The sequence below is a fragment of the Balaenoptera ricei genome, chromosome 15 (genome assembly GCF_028023285.1).
Source record: "Balaenoptera ricei isolate mBalRic1 chromosome 15, mBalRic1.hap2, whole genome shotgun sequence".
Classification (NCBI taxonomy): Eukaryota; Metazoa; Chordata; class Mammalia; order Artiodactyla; family Balaenopteridae; genus Balaenoptera; species Balaenoptera ricei.
In genome coordinates this window covers 63,490,099-63,510,052 of record NC_082653.1, presented here as the reverse complement: position 1 = coordinate 63,510,052, position 19,954 = coordinate 63,490,099, and the positions used below count along the sequence as shown (strand labels likewise).

General features: G+C 45.7%; 1 protein-coding gene across 7 annotated transcripts in view; it reads left to right on the top strand.

Annotated features, from left to right (window-relative positions):
- Positions 1-19,954, top strand: part of MYH11 (myosin heavy chain 11) — a 136,454-nt gene that overhangs the window by 30,331 nt on the left and 86,169 nt on the right. For all 7 annotated transcript variants that reach the window (XM_059897133.1, XM_059897132.1, XM_059897134.1 and 4 more), the window contains one exon: positions 5,150-5,306. In XM_059897133.1, coding sequence (XP_059753116.1) covers positions 5,150-5,306 — 157 coding nt within the window. The remainder of the gene's footprint in view (positions 1-5,149; positions 5,307-19,954) is intronic.

Sequence of the window (19,954 nt, the reverse complement as noted above, 5' to 3'; positions counted from 1 at the left end):
GGATGTTGTTGTTGGCTGGCTTCTCTCTGCCTGGGATTTTTCATGACTGCTTAGCAGTCGGCTCTGTCCCTGGTGTTGGGCTGGGAGATGGGACAAGGGTTTCAGGCAGAGGGAGCTCAGTGAAGATGTGGGCCTTGCTTGTACTGGCTACTGTCCCAAGTCCCAGCTGTCTGGCGAGAGTGAAGCTCACATCCCACCCTGCACACGAGGTGACCAAGGCAGAGAGGTGCCGAGACTTGCCTGGGGAGGGACCAGATCAGACTCTGGCTTGCCCGTTAAGTGCTCTTGGCTCCCCTGCTTCCCTCTCTGTGGGATGCCGAGAGTCACAGGGCCCAGTCCTCGCCCTGAGGCTGATTGATAATTGAGGGGAGGAAGATAAGGCACACTTGAGCTGGATGCAGATATGTAACATAGAGTCTACAACGATGAATGGATGAAGGAAAGGTGGTAAATACACCGTACAATGTAATAACCCTGCTTTAAAACAGAAGGAAATCCTGCCATTTGTGACAACATGGATGAACCTGGAGGACATTATGCTGAGTGAAATAAGCCAGAGAGAGAGGGGAGAATCCTTCAGGATCCCATTTACATGAGAATCTAAAATAGTCAAACTCAGAGAATCAGAGAGTAGAAGGGTGGTTGCCAGGGTCTGGGGGAGGGGGAAATGGGGAATTTCTTATTTATTTATTTATTTGTGGCTTTTTCTTGTGTCTGTTCACAACTATCTAACCACTCAGACTTAAAACATTTTTTTTGAATAGACAACACATGCAAATAGTAAATAAAATAGTATATAAGGGTATTTTAGAACTTTTCCTTTCATCCCCATTCCTCACCTTCCGGTTCCCCTCCTTAGAGAAACCATGGTCACCAGTTCCTTATGTAGCCTTCCAGCAATCTTTTATACATATAGAGGCAAATATATGTATATTTGTATACATACATATGTATTCCTTTAAAGGGCAGTGTGCCATAATTATTGAGCCAGTCTCCCACTGATGGATATTTAGGTTGTTTCCAGTCTTTTTTGCCCTTTAAAATCAAGGCTGTAGCAGATCACATTCTTGGTGGACCAGGTCTTTCTCTAGGATACATGTTCAGAAAGTCATGACATTGCACTACAACCTGGTAAAGAAAGTATGGTTATCCATTGTTTTATAGATGGGGAAGAAGAGGCTCAGGGGTTTGGCCTCTTGCTCAAGTCACACAGGCAATGAGGGCAAGGCTGAGGTTCAACCAGGCCTCTGTGACTTAAAGCCTGCATCTCTTCCACCTTCCCCCACTGTTCCTCATTTCTGCCGGAGGCCTTGGGAGCTCAGGGCTCCACAGCTGACCATATAAAGTGTTAGGGAAAAAGTGGAGTCACTTCCTAATACGGTCACAAGAGGGAAACCCTTGGCCTGCAGCTGGGACCTGCTGTGGCACCGGGCCCTGAGATGCCGGCTGGGACATGGGAGGCGGGGATGTTGAAACCTCTGAACTTGACCAGCTGGAAAGGGGCTCGTGGGGATGGGGAAGCAGAAGCACAGTCAAGTGCAGGTGGGCTGGGTCAGGTGAGACCAACCAAGTTGGAGCAATGGAGACTGAAACTCCAGATTCTGAAGCCCAGCTTCTGTGTGAGGTGTGCTACTGCCTACCTAGTCCTTCCTGTCGGGCCACTGTGCCCCGGAAAGATGTGCTGAACTGGAGAGAGATTCAGATCTGTCTGGAAGCATGGATTAAGTGCTTGCTGTGTACATAGCACCAGGAGGTGTCCTAGGCAAACAGGAGGAAGGTGATATTTCTCCTTCAGAAGCTGATGATGGAGTTGGGAGAGCCATGCCTTCCTTCCTTCCTCCCTCCCTTCTTTCTTTTATTCATTGTATTCAGCAAATATTTACTGAGTGTCTGCTATGTGCCTGGCCCTGTGCTGGGTGCTAGATATACGCTGGTGTGCAGCTTGCAGTCTAGGAGGGACATTTAGACTGAGCCCTGAAAGAGCAGATGGAAATGGCTCTGGGAAGATCAGGGAGAAGTGTTCCAGGGAGAGAGGACATTCCATGTGAAGTTTCCAAGGTGGCAAGGTTTTCATCATCATGAAACAAAGGGAGCACTGGATGGTCACTAACATTTATTGAGCCCCCTATTACATACCAGGTACTGTGCTAAATGCTTCACGAGGGCTATCTCACAGCAAACCAATGAAGGAGCTGCTATTATACCTGCCCATTTTGCAGATGAGGATAACTGAGGCTCAGAGAGGCTAAGAGACTTGCCCAGGGACACACAGCCAAGAAGTAGCAGAATGAGAGCTCCAACAAATCCTTGGTAGTCAATTCTATTCTCTTAACCACTGCCCTTTAGTACCTCCAGGTCCCTGGAGGGGTGGTTAGGGTTGTAAATGACACATTCTGGAAAGGCCATGGCAGTGGCAGTGGGCACGGCCTAAAAGGAGCTGGAGGTGGAGTTGAGGCCTGAAGAGGAGGTAGGGCTTGGTTGGCCTTCATTCAAACCATCGGTCGTTTGTTGGGCACTTACTCCATGGAGGCCCCAAGCTGGGGACCAGGACACAGATGAACAAGACACACAGGCCCTGCCCTGGAACAGCTTTGCCACCTGTTCAACGAATGCCTATTGAGCACCTATTATGTGCGGCCCAGTGCAAGGCCCCGGGTCACAGAGACGAAGGCAGCACTGCCCCTGCTCCAGGGAAGCTTTGTAATTAACTGACCCCTCAGGCATTCATTTAGTAGGCATTTAGTGAGCACCCACTGTATACCTGAGCTGGTTAGCACCTTATCTGTTAAGTCTCAGTGCAGGGAGTACCTCCCCACTGAAGTTTCTCTGAGCACCCCCCATGTAGGTTAGGGCCCTCTCTTCCTTGCTCCCATAATACGCTGGGCTCCATCCCTGTTCTTATGATGTTATTTTTGAATGTCCTTGTCTCCCTTTTGATCTGGGGGCTTTTTGAGGGCAGGAATGATCATTGATTTATTTGTCTCCAGCATCTAACACAGACCTGGTATACAGTAGGTGCTCAATAAGTGGCTGACGGATGTTTCGATAAGCCTTATGTTGACCTCATTCTTGCCCTTTTTGGGGAGTGGTGAGAACCTGGGGGATTACTCCCTCCCTCCCCCACCAGTCCTGTACCTTTTCAGGAACATCATTCTCCCTCCACCCGGGCCCAACTCTCATCACTATTGTCCCTTAGCAAATGGTGCCCTGGAGGGAGGCTCCCACTCTTCAACCAGTTGCCAGCATGACTGAAAGCCCTTTGTGGGCAGGACCTTGTGTGTTTTGTCTTCCAATATAACCGCAGAGCCTTGCACAGTGTCTAGGGCACACACAGAATGAATGAATGAATGAATGAATGAATGAGTAAATGAATGAACAAATGATCTATTGTTTCTGTAGGACAAGGATAGGTCCACAGCCTTATGGACAGTGTCCACTCCTCGGAGTGGGCCAAGTTGGAGCTCAGTGCTGCCAGGGTCTTGCTGGGTGACTTTGGTCAAGTGAAAGTGACTTTGGTCACTGCTCTGAGTGAAACCCAGTGATGGAATATCTGCTCCTCCTCCTTTAGTCACTTCTCGGGGGAGTTGGAGGGAAGACATGCTTCCTGGCCATCAGAGCCTTGGGCAGCACTGATGTTACTGTTTGGAAAAGCAGTTCCTGTGGGACAGGTTGGTGCCTCCCTCCTGGGCTGTGACCTCAGCCCATGGGAGAGCCCAGCGTACAGTAAGGAACAGTAAGAACCAGGACAGCGCCTCCCCCAGGCACAGCACGGCAGGGTGTGCGAGCATCTTCATGCCCCTTCCCCTGTTCTGATCATTTTCACATGCTGCTCTGCGCTTGGTAGGGCAGGACAATTTTTTTTTTTTTTTTTTTTTTACATCTTTATTGGAGTATAATTGCTTTACAATGGTGTGTTAGTTTCTGCTTTATAACAAAGTGAATCAGCTATACATATACATATAGGACAATTTTTTAAGATTAATTTATTTTTTTGGCTGTGCCATGTGGCTTGCGGGATCTTAGTTCCCCGGCCAGGGATTGAACCCGGGCCCCGAGCAGTGGAAGCCCCAAGTCCTAACCACTGGACTACCAGGGAATTCCTGACTTTTTTTTTTTAATGGTGATAAAATCCATATAATATGGATTCACCATATTAATCAGTTTAAAGGCAACAATTCAGTGGCAGTAATACACTCACTCACAATGTAGTGCTACTATCACCACTGTCTGGTTCCAGAACATTTTTATAACCCCCCAAAGAAACCCATTCCAGCTAGCAGTCACTCCAATTCCCCCATCTCTGCAGTCCCTGGAAACCAGAGATCTGTTTTCTGTCTCTGTGGATTTGCCTGTTCTGGACATTTCATATAAATGGAACCATGTGATATGTGACCTTCTGTGTCTGAGTTCTTTCATTCAGTGTAATGTTTCCAAGGTTCATCTGTGTTGTAACGTGTCAGGACCATGCCTATTTAAGGGCAGCTGTGTTCATCCCCATTTTACAGACAAGGGAGTGTGTGCTTTGTTCATGGTTGAGAGTATGAGCTCTGGGGTTAGCAGTCGCGATTTTAGTTCCGAATTCCCCAGCAGCTGTGTGACCTGGTGACAACCTCACTGGGCCTCAGTTTCCTCATCTGTCAAATGGGCAGCAGGGAAATCAGAGTATCCCTGTCACAGGGTGGATGTGAGGATTAAAGAAGAAGACGGCTGTGAAGTGCTTAGCTCAGTGGCCGGTGCATAGTAGATGCTCTAGATGTGGTAGATGTTATTTAAGCCCGCGAGGCTCAAGGAGGTGAAGCAACAGTGGTGAGAGTGGAGCTGGGATCTGAACCCAGAACTTATAAACTATAACACAGGTGCCCTAGAAATCCAGTCTTGCCCCTTGCTCCTCTTCCCCTATATCCAGAGTCAATGATGCCAAGAGGTTCCCACTAGGACTCTGAGCCTCAGTTTCCCCATCTCTAAAATGAGACTCTGAGCACATCTGTCTAAGGCTGCCACTGTGAGGATGAAGTGAGAAAATGCACACGGTGGTGCTCAGACAATGCAGGCCATGGTGGGTGTTCTCATGGCCGGACCCCACAGGCTGCTTGTCCAAGCTCTCGTCCCTGCTGCGTTCTGGAAATAAGATAGATTCTCTGTTTGGCAGACGTACTCAGGCCTCTTCTGCGTGGTGGTGAACCCCTACAAGCAGCTGCCCATCTACTCGGAGAAGATCATCGACATGTACAAGGGCAAGAAGCGGCACGAGATGCCCCCCCACATCTACGCAATCGCCGACACGGCCTACCGGAGCATGCTGCAAGGTGAGCCGCCCGTGGGTGCATGGAGCTCCTCCTCCTCCAGGGAGCCCACCAGGGCTGCTTACAGTCACTCCCCGGGCCCCTCCTGTCCTGCCTGACTGCAGTTCTCACCAAGAATGCAGAGTTTGGCAGGCAGCGCTGGGCCTCAGGAGGGCTGTGACTGAAAAAGGGAAAAAGCAAGCTGAACATCTGTGTTTGCGGCAAGGGAGGGCAGATAGCTTGGGCAAATATGGGCATGGGCCCGCTCTGGCTTCCGCTGCAGAGCTCGCTGTCCCCCCTGGGCTGCCCGAGGCCCTGGGCAGGCCAGCTATCTGGAAAATGGTAGGATGCTCTCACCTGGGAAGGGAAGTGAGTGGGGAACAGCCCTGGGGCTGAGCCAACCAGATGTGGATTTGCAACCAGCTGTCACTCACACCCTGCAGGATCCTGTGCAAATGTCTTTTCATCTCCAGCCTCAGCTTCCTCATCTGTGAAAAGAGAGTGATAGGATCCATCTCTCAGCTTGTGGTGAAGATTGTAAAGCAGGCTTTTCCACACTGAAGACCTTTGCATATTACCTCCATGTTTATGTATTATTATTATTGCTATCATTAATAACTTTTACTGAGGTAGAACATGCATACAGTAGAATGTAAAAAGTGCACAAATTCAGTGTCCAGCCTAAAATTAATTTTTACATGTCTACAGTTGTATAATCACCACCCAGACCAAGATGGGAAATAGTTCCAGAAAGTTCCCTCATGCCTCTTCCCATAAATGGAATACCTCCTCGTATAAATGGATCTGGTCTTGAGATACAGGAGTTCTGCTCTCCTTACACTTGGGAAAGGGCAACAGAAAAGAGCTTTGGCAGTTTTAAAGCTGTGCACAATTGTTATGTGATTTTTAGGTGTGAATAGTCTAGCGGTTGTAAGCCGGCAACTGGTAGGCTGGATCCAGCCCTCAGATAAGTTTGGTTTGGTCCACATGGAGTTTTAAGGATACCTAAATTAGTTGCCACCTTTTAAAAATTTGGAGATTGTACATAAAAAGCCAGATTTCTAGGTTGTTTTCACAGTATTGGAACGTCTGGCAACATGTGATCCCACCTGTCAGCTGCCCCTGTAGAGGGGGTATGAGTTCTCCAGTTCCCCAGTTCTCACCTGACCTGATGCACTTGTTTGTGTTAACTGCCTGGCCCCTGTGTTTGACTTTGCAACCCCTGGAATATCTTCCTCCAAGAATGTTCTGAGTTGGGAATTGAAAGGAGCCCAGTTCTGGAAGCTCCTGAGGGCAGAGATCCAGGTGTGCCTAGGAGATATAACCCCCCAAGGTAGAGGGGCTCAGGTGTAAGTTCCCCAAGGGTTACTGACAGGGTTAGCCAAACCCCACAGGTGTGACTCAAGCTGGACCACTCCAGACAAGAGACTACCATTACCTCCAAAGGCCAGAGTATGGAGCCTTGCAAAGAGGGTTGTGGAGATACAATCTCAGGTTGTAAAGTGATGACTCTTGGAGTTAGGTATGTGTTTTTGTGAAAAAAAATCCTTTGTGGTCTCCCTTAATGGAAAAGTATGAAATGGTGGTTCACACACCTCTTTGGGAAGCTGAACATCACAAAGTTACAGTGCTTGTATCATTTGGGGTGCTTTTGCTTGCAAGAAACATAGCAACAAATTAAAGTGGCTTAAACAACAGAAATTTATTACCTCACATAGCAAATAGTCTGAAGGTTGATGATTTCAGGCTTAGCTAATTCAGCAGCTCAAAACTAGGCTTTTTTGGGATTTTCTTGGCTACTTCCTCATGGTCACAAGATGGCAGCCATAGCTCCAGACATCACATCCTCATGTGATAATATCCAAAAGCATGAAGGACGTGGAGGGTTAGGTTTTTTTCCTATGTCTCTTTTTTTATCAGAGAGGAAAACCTTTTCCAGAAGCTTCTCAGCAGGCATCCCTTATGCCTGATTGGCTAAAACTTGGTCACATGCCAACCTCTAAACCAATCATTGGCAAAGAGACTGGAACATTTATGATTGGTTTGGACTATTCCTGGTTCTTTCCTGGAGCTGAGGGAGCTCCCACTAAGCACATTTTATCTGAATACCAGAATGAAAGAAAATTTCGTTAGCAAAGAGGAAGGGGGGAGTGACAGTGAAGCACTGCCATAGTGCTCTTAAAATATATATGTGTAACTTTAAAAAAAACTTGAATCTTATATACTGATTCTAGAAAAAGTAAAACATATATTTAAGCAAAAGAGAATATACCAGCACCCATAATTCTGTCACCCAGAGATCACCACCATTAACATTTTGCTATGAAACCTTTCATACACTAACTGAGCTGGATGGCATGAAATGAAGGATGTTTTGACTATCTGAAAATAATTGGTTCCAGAAAAAAATCACTTAAAACAGGCACTGTAGATTAAGGGGGAAGGGGGCTTGACGGGCTTGAAAAATGACACTGCAAATTATGAACACAGGCTTATTTATTTTACAAGTAATAGGAATTTGGTGGTAATTTCAACTAGATGCTAATTCTTAGATTGAGTATAAAATTAGTTTATTTTTTTACCTTAACTTTTTTTTGGACAGAACCATGTGAGAGCATAAGACACCATTCTTCATGTCATGCTTGATTTCTGCAGTGTAGGGTAAGAGGATAATTTTTGCAGACTCATTGGAGAGATCACCACTTTTTGCCAAGGGCTTTTACTTATCTGACGTTTAGCACAGTGCCTCAAAGCCCCTGTTATGTTACCTTTCCTGATGACTCTCTGATATTTGGTTGTGAATTGATCTGACTTTCTGTGGCCTTTCAGAGGGCATGGACATGTGACATTGCACCTTCAGGGAAATCAACAGTTTTGCAGAGCTGCCACTTTGTTGTGTTTGTATCAAGACAATGGATGTTGACACCCAATAGTTGGCAAGATGAAGCCTTTGAGTCTGAGAGCAACAGTGATGCAGACCAGAGAAAGATGTTTCAGTGGGGTCTGATTTCCTAAATAGTCGTCTCATTGAAGAATATTTTTGTGTTGTGATAACTTTCATCTCCCTAGACAACTTTCCATCCATGGGGCAATGTTATACTCTATACCGGGACCCCTGGGGCTGATAACATTTCATTCGTTTTAGGCTCTATATTTTAACACAGAATTATATAGTGAAATATAAAATTACTTAGAAATTTCAGGGTCTTCCCTGGTGGCGCAGTGGTTAAGAATCCGCCTGCCAATGCAGGGGACACAGGTTCATTCCCTGGTCCGGGAAGATCCCACATGCCACGGAGCAACTAAGCCCGTGCACCACAACTACTGAGCCTGCGCTCTAGAGCCCGTACCCCCGCTCGCCGCAACTAGAGAAAGCCCGCGCACAGCAACGAGGACCCAACGCAGCCAAAAATAAATTAATTAATTAATTAATTTAAAAAAATAAAATTACTTTGAAATTTCAAACCTCAAGAGAAAATGACAGCCATGAGCACACAGAACCATAAAAGATAAGCTCTTTTTAGATTAAATGTTAATCAACAGCTGCTACGTATGTATTCCTTTTGGCTTTACCTGGCGCTTCCTGGCAAATTAGTGATAATAGACTCCAATGGAAAAAAATCCCTCCCCCCCCCAAGAAAAAATCAAGGAGAAAAGTATAGGCTTGGGAAAAATAATTTTTTTTCTCTAGAAAGTGGGAATTTGGTTTTTGTGAAGGAACATGTGGGCCCGGTTTGTGACTCTGTTGGTGAATGTTGCTATCCCAGGCTGTATAGTCATTCGGCTTGAATCATGCTGAACTTTCCATCTTGGAGGCGTCAAGCTAGCAGCTGTGGCTTCCTCCTCAAGTCCTCTGTGGAACAGGATGGAGTGTGAAGAGGTGGGGTTGGGAAGGGGTGGAGAACACGTTCACTGAATACAGAATGAAATGTTTAAAATATGTGACGTAGACGCTTAAGTTCCCGAGGACCCCTAAACTCCATAAAACCCACAAACTCCATCCTTGTCTGCCTGCTCATCACTGAATCTCTGGCGTGTTTGCTGGTGACTGGCGTGGAGTAGCTGCTCCGTTAATATTTGTGATGAATGAAGGAAGAACTCTCAGAGCTGTTTAAAGAAAAGAACCGACCAGGGTCAGGATGAGGGTGGGGGGGGGTTGTCCGAGAGGGGTGGGGAGTTACAAGCCTTGATGGCTTACTAAGAGGGGAAAGGGGAGCTGGGGTGGCGTTCTGGCTGAGAATAGTAACAGGGGAGTTGGGAATATGGGAGGGGATTTCTAAGACATAATTCACTGACTACCCCCTCCCCAAAGGAAGCCAAGCCCCTGGGAAGAAGAGGATGGGAGAAGTAGGCATTTAAAGGTGCAGCTTGTATATGTGTATGTGTACATGATGTGGTGTTTACTTTTTACATTTCTCAATTTTTTTCTTTTTTTTGGAGAGATGATAGATTCAAATTCAAAAGCTGAAAGTTCTCACTCTCAACCCTTGTGCACTAGACGCCTAATTTGCATCCCCAGAGATAACCATGGTTTCTAGTTTATTAGATATTCTCCTAGAGATATTTTCTGCACATGTGTGCAGATACATATCTATTTCCCTCTCCCCGAGATTTCCCCACAAATAGTAACATTCCATATGCACCGTTCTATAGGCTGCTAGAGTATTACATGCCTAAAGGGATTCCTTGTTCTTTTTTTCCATTTTTAGTTTTTATTTTTAGTGAAGGTATATGTGAAGATGATTCAGAGTCAATTCCTCAAGGCTTATTAAGAAAAATAGCCCTCCTTTGTTGCTTCTCTAATTTCCCCTTCTCCAGGGGTAACCATTATCAACCCTTTAACTGATTTTTGGATAATTACCTCTGTAATCACTAAAAAACTTGAGTATATTGCTCATATCTTAATTTTTCCCCTGTTTTAGTCAACAGCCTATTGACTTTTCATCATGGAACATGAGGATTTAGCTCAGTCACCCCTTTCCTTTGCACCTCCTGTCTTCTCCCAGCACACATGCATGCGCGCCCCATCTCATAGACTCCCAACATAGTTTTGTATTAACTTTGATGAAAACTGTATTCAGAGTTTACATTATTATGACTGTGTAGATGCTATTCACAGCTGAGCTCTGCACTGTCTTGTGATTGCTTTTCCGGTACAATTATTCTTTTCCCTGGAGTTAGTAATTGCCTTTTTTTCCCCAACTTGATTATCTATGTACTTAATCACTAATTCTACCCCAAATTTTCCTTCAAAATATGTTAATCTCCTTTTAATATGTCTAGCTATGTGTTCAAGATCCTATTGATAGCTTCCCCATGAAGGTGATTGCTACTGGAGTCTTCTGACCTGCCCTGGCTACTCTCTATGACTGGTAGCTGACATTTGGGATCTTCTTTATCATTCTTGGAATACCCTTCAATGCTCTCATGGTGGATTCCTTGTTTCCTAGTTTCCAGGTCTTCCTCCTTGATTTACTCCCTGTTTAAATGGAACACTTTCTCTAGTAGCTTCTCAAGAAAGGATGTATGTGAGGCAAATTGAGATCTTGCATATCTGAAAGTCTTGATGCTTCTCTAATATTTAAGGGACAGTTTAGCTGGGTTTAAATTTTTAAGCAAGAAATAGTTTTCTTTCAGAATTTTTAAGGCATTGCTTCATTAGCTTTGAGATTCAGTTTCATTTTTGAGGAGATAAAAGCCAATCTGATTCTTGATCCTTTGTGTATGACCAGTTTTTTCTCCTTCTCTGAAAGCTTCTTTTTTTTTTTTTTTTTTTCTGACTCTTCTTTATCCCCCTGTTTATGATGGTGGAATCTGGCATGTGTCTGTTTTCACCCGTTGTGCTGGAGACTGAGTGGACCCTCATAATCTATAAACTCACGTCCTTAAATTCTGGGAAATTTTTGTGAATTATGTCCTTCATGATTTCTTTCTCTTTGTATTCTCTCTCCTGTTTTTTTCTAGATGTTTTCTTATTTCCATAATGGAATTCCTAGATTGTTTTTATGATTTTCATCTCTTCTCGTCTCATTTATTTTCTGGGCAGTTACCTCAACTTTATCTTATGAACCTTCCACTGAGTTTTCAATTACTGCTTTCATTAAAAAAATAAAATTCCAAGAGCTTTGTTTTGTTTCCCGAATGTTTCTTTCTTATAACATTCTTTTTCCATGTATGTCCCTTTTCTTGGAGGGTACTTTTCCACAGGTAGGTCTCTGTTTCCTCCAAGAGGCATATTTTCTTTTTTATTTGTTTTAATTTATGTTTGTCTTATTAGTGGCTTTCTTCAGATGCCCGGTGAATTATTGGCTGTCCACTCATCTGGGATGCTTTAATGCATGGGCACCAAAAAGTTGATGGCAGCTCCGTGCTTGCAGGAGGAGCTTGCTGATGATGAGCTTGGCTATGGGCTGGTGAAGCTGGGCTGCTCCATCGGGGCACTTCTGCTATATCTTTCAGTCTTTTCTCTTGGGCTGATGAGATTCTTCAGAGAAGACTTGTGCAATCTTCTGCCTGGAGGGGAAATATCTGTCTACCATCATTTTGAGGGTCTAGTTGAGAAGACGCTGAGGGTTTCAAACTGTGGGATCAAACTTGCGTGTTATCCTCCTGCTGTCAGTATGGTCCCTGGTGTCCCCCAAGACAGAGACCCTCTATTTCTTCCTCTCCAGAGAATAAATCTGCCCCCCTTCTGTGGGTTGTGGGAAGGGCAGTCACTTGGCTGCAGGAGTGTAGAAGGTATCTGGAGTATCTAGCAGCTTCTCAAACAGACATTCAATCAGTCCTTGTGGGTTTCTTTTTCCTCTACCCCCTTCCCGAGGCCCCGGGGCTGCCAGTTACTGAGGTTTGGGGCTGGAGGCAGGGGGCTCTGCTTCTCCACTTTCCCCACCGCCAGTTTAGACTTCTCTCCTGGGACTGTCATCACTCATCCTGTTTGCTGGCTTCCCAGGTTGTGCTGCTGTTCTCTCCTCTCCTGTTCATTTGAACGGCTTCATGTGTTTTTGAAAAACCCCTTTACTGTCACTTTAGTATGGTTTGGGGAGGAAGAAGCGCTAAATACCTGTGTTCAACCCACTATCTTTTTTTTTTTAGCATCTTTATTGGAGTATAATTGCTTTACAATGGTGTGTTAGTTTCTGCTGTATCACAGAGTGAATCAGCTATACATATACATATATCCCCATATCTCCTCCCTCTTGCGTCTCCCTCCCACCCTCCCTATCCCACCACTCTAGGTGGTCACAAAGCACCGAGCTGATCTCCCTGTACTATGCGGCTGCTTCCCACTAGCTATCTATTTTACATTTGGTAGTGTGTCTATGTCAGTGCTACTTCTCACTTCGTCCCATCTTACCCTTCCCCCTCCCCGTGTCCTCAAGTCCATTTTCTGCGTCTGCGTCTTTATTCCTGTCCTGCCCCTAGGTTCTTCAGAACCATTTTTTTTAGATTCCATATATATGTGTTAGCATACGGTATTTGTTTTTCTCTTTCTGACTTACTTCACTCTGTATGACAGACTCTAGGTCCATCCACTTCACTACAAATAACTCAATTTCGTTTCTTTTTATGGCTGAGTAATAGTCCATTGTATATATGTGCCACATCTTCTTTATCCATTCATCTATCAATGGACACTTAGGTTGCTTCCATGTCCTGGCTATTGTAAATAGTGCTGCAATGAACATTGTGATACATGACTCTTTCTGAATGATAGTTTTCTCAGGGTATATGCTCAGTACTGGGATTGCTGGGTCATAGGGTAGTTCTATTTTTAGTTTTTTAAGGAACCTCCATACTGTTCTCCATAGTGGCTGTATCAATTTACATTCCCATCAACAGTGCAAGAGCGTTCCCTTTTCTCCACACCCTCTCCAGCATTTATTGTTTGTAGATTTTGTGATGATGGTCATTCTGGCCGGTGTGAGGTGATACCTCATTGTAGTTTTGATTTGCATTTCTCTAATGATTAGTGATGTTGAGCATCCTTTCATGTGTTTGTTAGCAATCTGTATATCTTCTTTGGAGAAATGTCTATTTAGGTCTTCTGCCCGTCTTTGGATTGGATTGTTTGTTTTTTTGATACTGAGCTGCATGAGCTGCTGGTATATTTTGGAGATTAATCCTTTGTCCGTTGCTTCGTTTGCAAATATTTTCTCCCATTCTGAGGGTTGTCTTTTCGTCTTGTTTATGGTTTCCTTTGCTGTGCAAGAGCTTTTAAGTTTCATTAGGTCCCATTTGTTTATTTCTGTTTTTATTCCCTTTCTCTAGGAGGTGAGTCAAAAAGGATCTTGCTGTGATTTATGTCATAGAGTGTTCTGCCTATGTTTTCCTCTAAGAGTTTTATAGTGTCTGGCCTTACATTTAGGTCTTTAATCCATTTTTGGTTTATTTTTGTGTATGGTGTTAGGGAGTGTTCTAATTTCATTCTTTTACATGTAGCTGTCCAGTTTTCCCAGCACCTCTTATTGAAGAGGCTGTCTTTTCTCCGTTGTATATTCTTGCCTCCTTTATCAACGATAAGGTGACCATATGTGCGTGGGTTTATCTCTGGGCTTTCTATCCTGTTCCATTGATCTATATTTCTGTTTTTGTGCCAGTACCATACTGTCTTGATTACTGTAACTTTGTAGTATATTCTGAGGTCAGGGAGCCTGATTCCTCCAGCTCCGTTTTTCTTTCTCAAGATTTCTTTGGCTATTCAGGGTCTTTTGTGTTTCCATACAAATTGTGCAATTTTTTGTTCTAGTTCTGTGAAAAATGCCAGTGGTATTTTGATAAGGATTGCATTGAATCTGTAGATTACTTTGGGTAGTATAGTCATTTTCACAGTTCAACCCACTATCTTTCGATGGAAATTCTCTCACACCTTCTTTTCCAAAGAAGCAATAATGGTGATAGTGGATTTTTATTGTGTGCTTCCTATATGCACAGGGCTTTCCAGGAATATCTCCATTCATCCTTCCCACAAACCCACAAGGCAGACAGGATCAGATTAGAACCTTTAAATTAAGCCCTGAAACTATTATGGTGCCCACACATGTAATCCAGAATAAAAACAACACTAAACTATAAAGTAACGAAAGCCAACAAAGTCTTAAATTTTCCCATGACATTTACTATGATAGTTTTTAAGACGTAACAAATATTGATTCCTTTGAAATGTTCTTTATTTTTACCTCCCTCCCTTCCTTTGGTTGTGGACCTATGTTTACATGACTGGTCAGATAATCCAACCCTGGAGGCAGGTGCTATTTTTAGCCCCATTTTATTGCTGGGGAAACTGAGGCTCAAGGAGGTGAAGAACTTGACACATGAGTATCAGAGTGGATTTGAACTTGGTTTATCAGACTCCAAAGCCCAGGGCTTGCTGGACAAGTGGGTGATGCTGAGCTGCTGCACAGGCCCCTCCTGCCCCATGGAAGGCTGTTTGCTCCTGCAGGGCTGTCTCCTTACATCTCAGGGGGTTAGTGTTGAGGGCCCAGCACTTGGGAAGCTGACGTTAGTGACTTCAGCAAATTAGCATGATGAGTGTGGGGAAAGCATCACCAAAGCTTTCCCGACAAAATCCACTTTGGATCTCCCACAGCCCCTCTGTGGGTCCCTGGGGTGAGGGACGGTGTGAAAGGCAGATGAGATTTCGTTCTGAGGATGAGAGGAACCGTCAGGGTCTGTCACTGGAAGTGTTGTGTCCTCACCTAATTAGCACCACATGGCCACTCTCAGGGGATTAAAAAAAAAAAAAACAACAGCTACAGACCTTTATCAGCCCAGGCTCTTGGCTGAACCCTCTTCAGGCTGCAGAGAAGTCTGTGGGAGTGGAGTGATCCAAACTCCGCTGTCTGCTTTGCAAGTTCCCACACTCAGTCTGAACCCTCTGTCCATGGCCGGTAGGCGCTGGGGGGCTGGCTCATGCTCCCCCAACTCCCAAGAGGCTGCCCTGTAAGCTCAGCAGAGACAGGAAGGGCAGTGATGCGCATTGGGCTCACTGCCCCATAGATCCTGCCTCCCTTGGCCCTTGCCGGTCCCCTGCAGGACAGCCTCCCCATTTGACGGACTGAAGAAACTGAGGCTCAGAGCACCGAGTGGCTTGGCCCCCGAGCTGAGTGTCAAACCTGGCAACATCACCTTTGGCCACCCTGGAAACATTCTCTGAGGCAGTATGGTAGATAGTGTAGTGCTGTTACCCCCATTTAACAGATGAGGAAACTGAGGCCCCAAAAGGCTAAGGGACTGGCTTAGGCCTTATAATTAGAAAGGGTTGAACTTGGCCTGATACCCTGTCCTCCTGGGACAGAAGAATCACTGCCGTCTGTAACCACTTCACTGGCTCACTGTTGTAGAGGACAGAGAGGATGGAGTGGTAATGACAAAAAAGCTAATAGTAATAGCACTTATTATGCTTTTGAATGGGCCTTGGGTATTTTTAAGCTCTTTGTGTGTCCAGTCTCATTTCATTTTCACATCCTTGGAATGTGTGGGTTTTTATCCCTTCCTGGTGAGGAAACTGATGCTTTGAGTTGCCTAAGAGGTGGAGCCGGGAAGTAATTCCAAGTAATTTTGCCCTTGAGACTGTGTTCCTGTGACACATCCCCAGGGAGGGGACTGGTTGCATGCTTCTCTGCCTCTTGGAGACTTTGCTGCAGCTCTCTGCTCAGCATCTGGCCTGGCGGTGTGAGGGATGCTGGTAGCTCCATCTGTCTGGCCCCGTCTGGTTGGCCCTCTGAGTTATCATGAGATCACGTTCTTTGGCAGGAAATGAGGAAGAAGGATCATCTGATTCTGATGAGCATTTTGTGGACTGCCCATGGTGTCTCACACAGATGGGAAAGAGCTAAGGAGAATTAATTTTTTAAAATAAGCAGTAAATATTGAGTTGGAGAAGCAGATATGCTTAAGGGAGTGGATTTGGGAAGTTCTGGCTGACACTTGGTGATGGTGTGTTCCTCTTGGACTATGCATGCTCCAGCCTCCCGGCTCTGTGTCCTCCCAGCCTCAGAGAGAATCTAGCTCTCTGTTCCCTTTTTTGTCCAAAAGTATTGATTGAGGCCTCACTGTGGGGAGGCTTGTGGTGAGGGACACAGTCTACTGAGGGGTGCAGATGTTAATCAAATCCAACCACAAGTACATGTGTTGTCGGGGAGGTCCAGGGAGCTGTGAGGTGGACCCTGGGAACTGTCCCAGGCTGGGAGGGCAGAGGAGGCCTCCTTACGAGGTGACATGTGGGCCTAAGGGAGCTGATGGGATACACGAGTCTGTGGGGCTGGAGCAGAGAGGAGGACACAGAAAGTGGAGGTGGGAGCTGCGGCCCAGGAGGCCACCAGGAGGATATCGGTCTTCGGGTACCCATGCCCCCTTAGCTGGCCAGTTCCGCTATTAAAGATGCCAGAGGTTCATGCGGGTCTGGTAGAGTCCTGCTGGGGTCCAGCACAAGCTCTCAGAGTACCTCTGCCCACCCAGAATCTCTTCCTCCCCACGCTGCTGGGGGCAGGAGGGTGGAGAGAGGAAAGCCTGGACTTATAGAGCAGAGGTTTAGGGAGTCGCTTTTGAGCTGGTTCAAATCCCAGCTCTGCCAAGGCGCCCACTTCTCTGTGCCTCAGTTTCCTCATTTGTCCCATGAGGAGACACCTATCCCGGTGGTTGTGAGGGTTGATTTGGACAGTGCCTGAGGAGTATGGCACCAGGCAGGCAAGTGCAGGGCCTGAGCTGTCACCTGGCTGGGCCCAAGGTGGAGGCCCAGCACCGACCTTGGGTCTGGAACCCTCCACATCCACCTTTGTGGGTGGCGTTAGGGAGGGAGCCACCTTTCTGCACTTGGTGGAGACCAGGTCCTTCCCTGGTCGGGGGGAGCGGTGACCCTGCGGGGACCTGGGCTTGGCCACCTCCCTCTCCGTGGGTCCCACAGCAGCCTGGCGCGGGAGGGAGGAAGGGAAGCAGCCAGCCCGGGCTGCTCTCAGGCCCAGCTCGGTTTTCTCCTTTTATGGTCAGCCTGCAGGCCTCTGGCTCCCCAGCCAGAAACCACGAGCTGGTTTCAGGATCAGGCCGAAATAGCTGGTCTGTGGGGAGCTGGGCGTCTCCTGGGAGACTCAGGCCTGGTGCAGGGGAGGCAGCAGGGAGCCCTTTCTGTCCTTGGAAAGCTCCCCCGCACACCTGCTCATCCAAGGCCAGACCCCTAGGCCCGGGAGAAGGAGGGAAGACAGGCGCGTTTGGGGCTGGGGCGTGAGGTGAGGCAGACCCCAGGGCTCTGGGCCGGGCAGCTCAGCCAGGCGCAGGCGGTGCTGGGATGCGGGCTCCAGCCCTGCCATCTCCGCTCCTGTGCTGTGCTCTTTCCTATCTCTGACTTCCTGTGGCCCAGGCCCTCTGCTTGGGATGTGCTGCCTCCTTGGTGCCTTTTCCCCTGCGGATTCCTACACATCCTTCTCTGTGTGGCTCAGTTGTCCCCTCAGCTGCTAAGAGGTCCTGTCTGTCTCTCGGGGAGCATTAAAACAGCCTTTCTGCAGCACTTCTGGCATATACCCATTGTGGCATTTGCCCACATCTTGCAGTCAGTTCTTTGCCCATCTGACCCCCACACTGGATCATAAGCCTCTCAAAAGCAAAGACTAAGTAGGTCTTAGTAAACTTTGTGTTTCCAGTGCCTGACGCATAGTAGGGGCCCTGGACTTGTTTGCTGAGTGAATATGTGAATAAAGGAAGAAGCGCTGACTGTGGCTTCAATCTGAATTGCCTTTCTGAGAGAGAGAGAGGGAGAGAGAGAAAGAGAGAGAGAGAGAGAGATTGAGAGGGAGAAAAAATGATTGGTTGAGACTGATTCAAATCAACAAGCATTTCCTGAGTACCTACTGTGTGTCAAACATGGTCCCTGCCCCCCTGGATCAGGCACAGTCCTTGGCCCTCGGGAACTCATGGGCCAGTAGGAGAAGCATTAAAGCGATTTTGTCAAGTAAGCAAATAAATAAATAAATAATTTTCAGGTGATGAAATTATAGAGTTATTTTTCCCCCCTAAGGAGAAGATAAAACAGGATGATGGGATCAAGAGAAACTGAGGGAGTGGCTCTGGATGCATGGTGGTCAGAGGTGGCTCCATCTGAGGATGTGACATTTGAACTTGGGTATGAAAGGTGAGAAGGAGCTGGCCACATCAAGAACCAGGGAAGAGCTTTAGAGGCAGAAGGAGGAGGCAGTGCAAAGGCCCTGAGGCAGGAATGGGCATGATGTGCTAGGGAAGTGCCAAGAAGGCCGGTGTGGCTGGGATGTAAGTGGGGGAGGGAAGTAACCAGATGAGGTTGAGAAGCAGCAGGAGCCTCCGCATGGACTGTTATAAGCCCATTTAATATCAGCAACAAAGACTGTATGACATGGTCAACGCTTATAGTCAAATGTTAAATGAAAAGGACTAGAAAATCACGCCATCGAATGGCATCAATTGTGTAAATCACTCTAAACCGCTATAAAAAATAATGAAAAGGAGATATATCCAAATATTAACCATCACAGGGTAGGGGGATTTTGTCTTTGCCAAACTTTCTGCAGTTGGTGTGTACTAATTTTGTAATCCAAATAAAAAATTAATAACTTATTTAAGAAAAAAAAGCAGTTTTATAACTGTTGAAAAATGAATAGATCTGTATGATGTTTAAGGAATCAGATCTCTTGATTTAGAGGTGGTGTAAAAGTAACATTGTTTTTTAAAAAACTTTTATTGTGGTGTAATTTATATACCATAAATCAATCCATTTTAAGTATGCAATTCACCAGTTATTGGTGAATTTACAAGGTTATGCAGCCATCACCATAATCTAATCTAATCTAATCTAATCTAATCTAATCTTTCTAATCTTCCAGAAAGAAATCTTGTGCCCACTTGTGGCCTCTTATAGTGACTCCCCCATTCCCACTTCCAGTTCCACCCCATCACTATCTACTTTATGTCTCCCTAGATTTACCTCTTCTGGATATTTAGTATAAATGGAGTGAATGATACAACATGTGGTATTTTGTGTCTGACTTCTTTTACCTAGCATAATGTCTTCAAGGTTCATCCATGTTGTAGCCTGTATCAGTGCTTCATTCCTTTTTATGGCTGAGTAATATTCTATTGTATAGATAGACCACATTTTGTTTATCCATTTACCAGTTGGACATTTGTATTGTTTCTACTCTTTGGTAAAGTAGCATAATTTTTACTTAGATGAAAAAGAAATATTCTGCCTGTCATATTAAGGGAAAATGGTCCATTACCATTCCAAATAATCCTTTTCTCCTAAAAAGTATTGAGGTGAAACAATGGTCATGGTGAGGTTAAGTGCTACAGTGGAGGGAATCTTTGGACTATGGGAGCCAGGGTCACCACTAGACCAGGTGGTACCTTTATAGAATTAGAAAAATGTACCCTTTTCTCAAGGCATCTTTCTTCCATCTGCTGAAAGATGGTTGTAATAAATATACAAATCTACAGTGACCAGTGTGAATGGTTCTCCCTTAGAGTTATGCAGTGTACAACTCATACCACTGTCCATGGCAGCCCTGGGGGTGGGGGATGTAGAGTAGAAAGGTCCCCAACTTAGATCTAGGGAGGTATGTAGTCAGAGAAAGTATCATAGAGGAGATGACTCTCAGGGTGACATTTCAAGAATGGATTAGGGTATATACCCCAAAGAATTGAAAACAGGT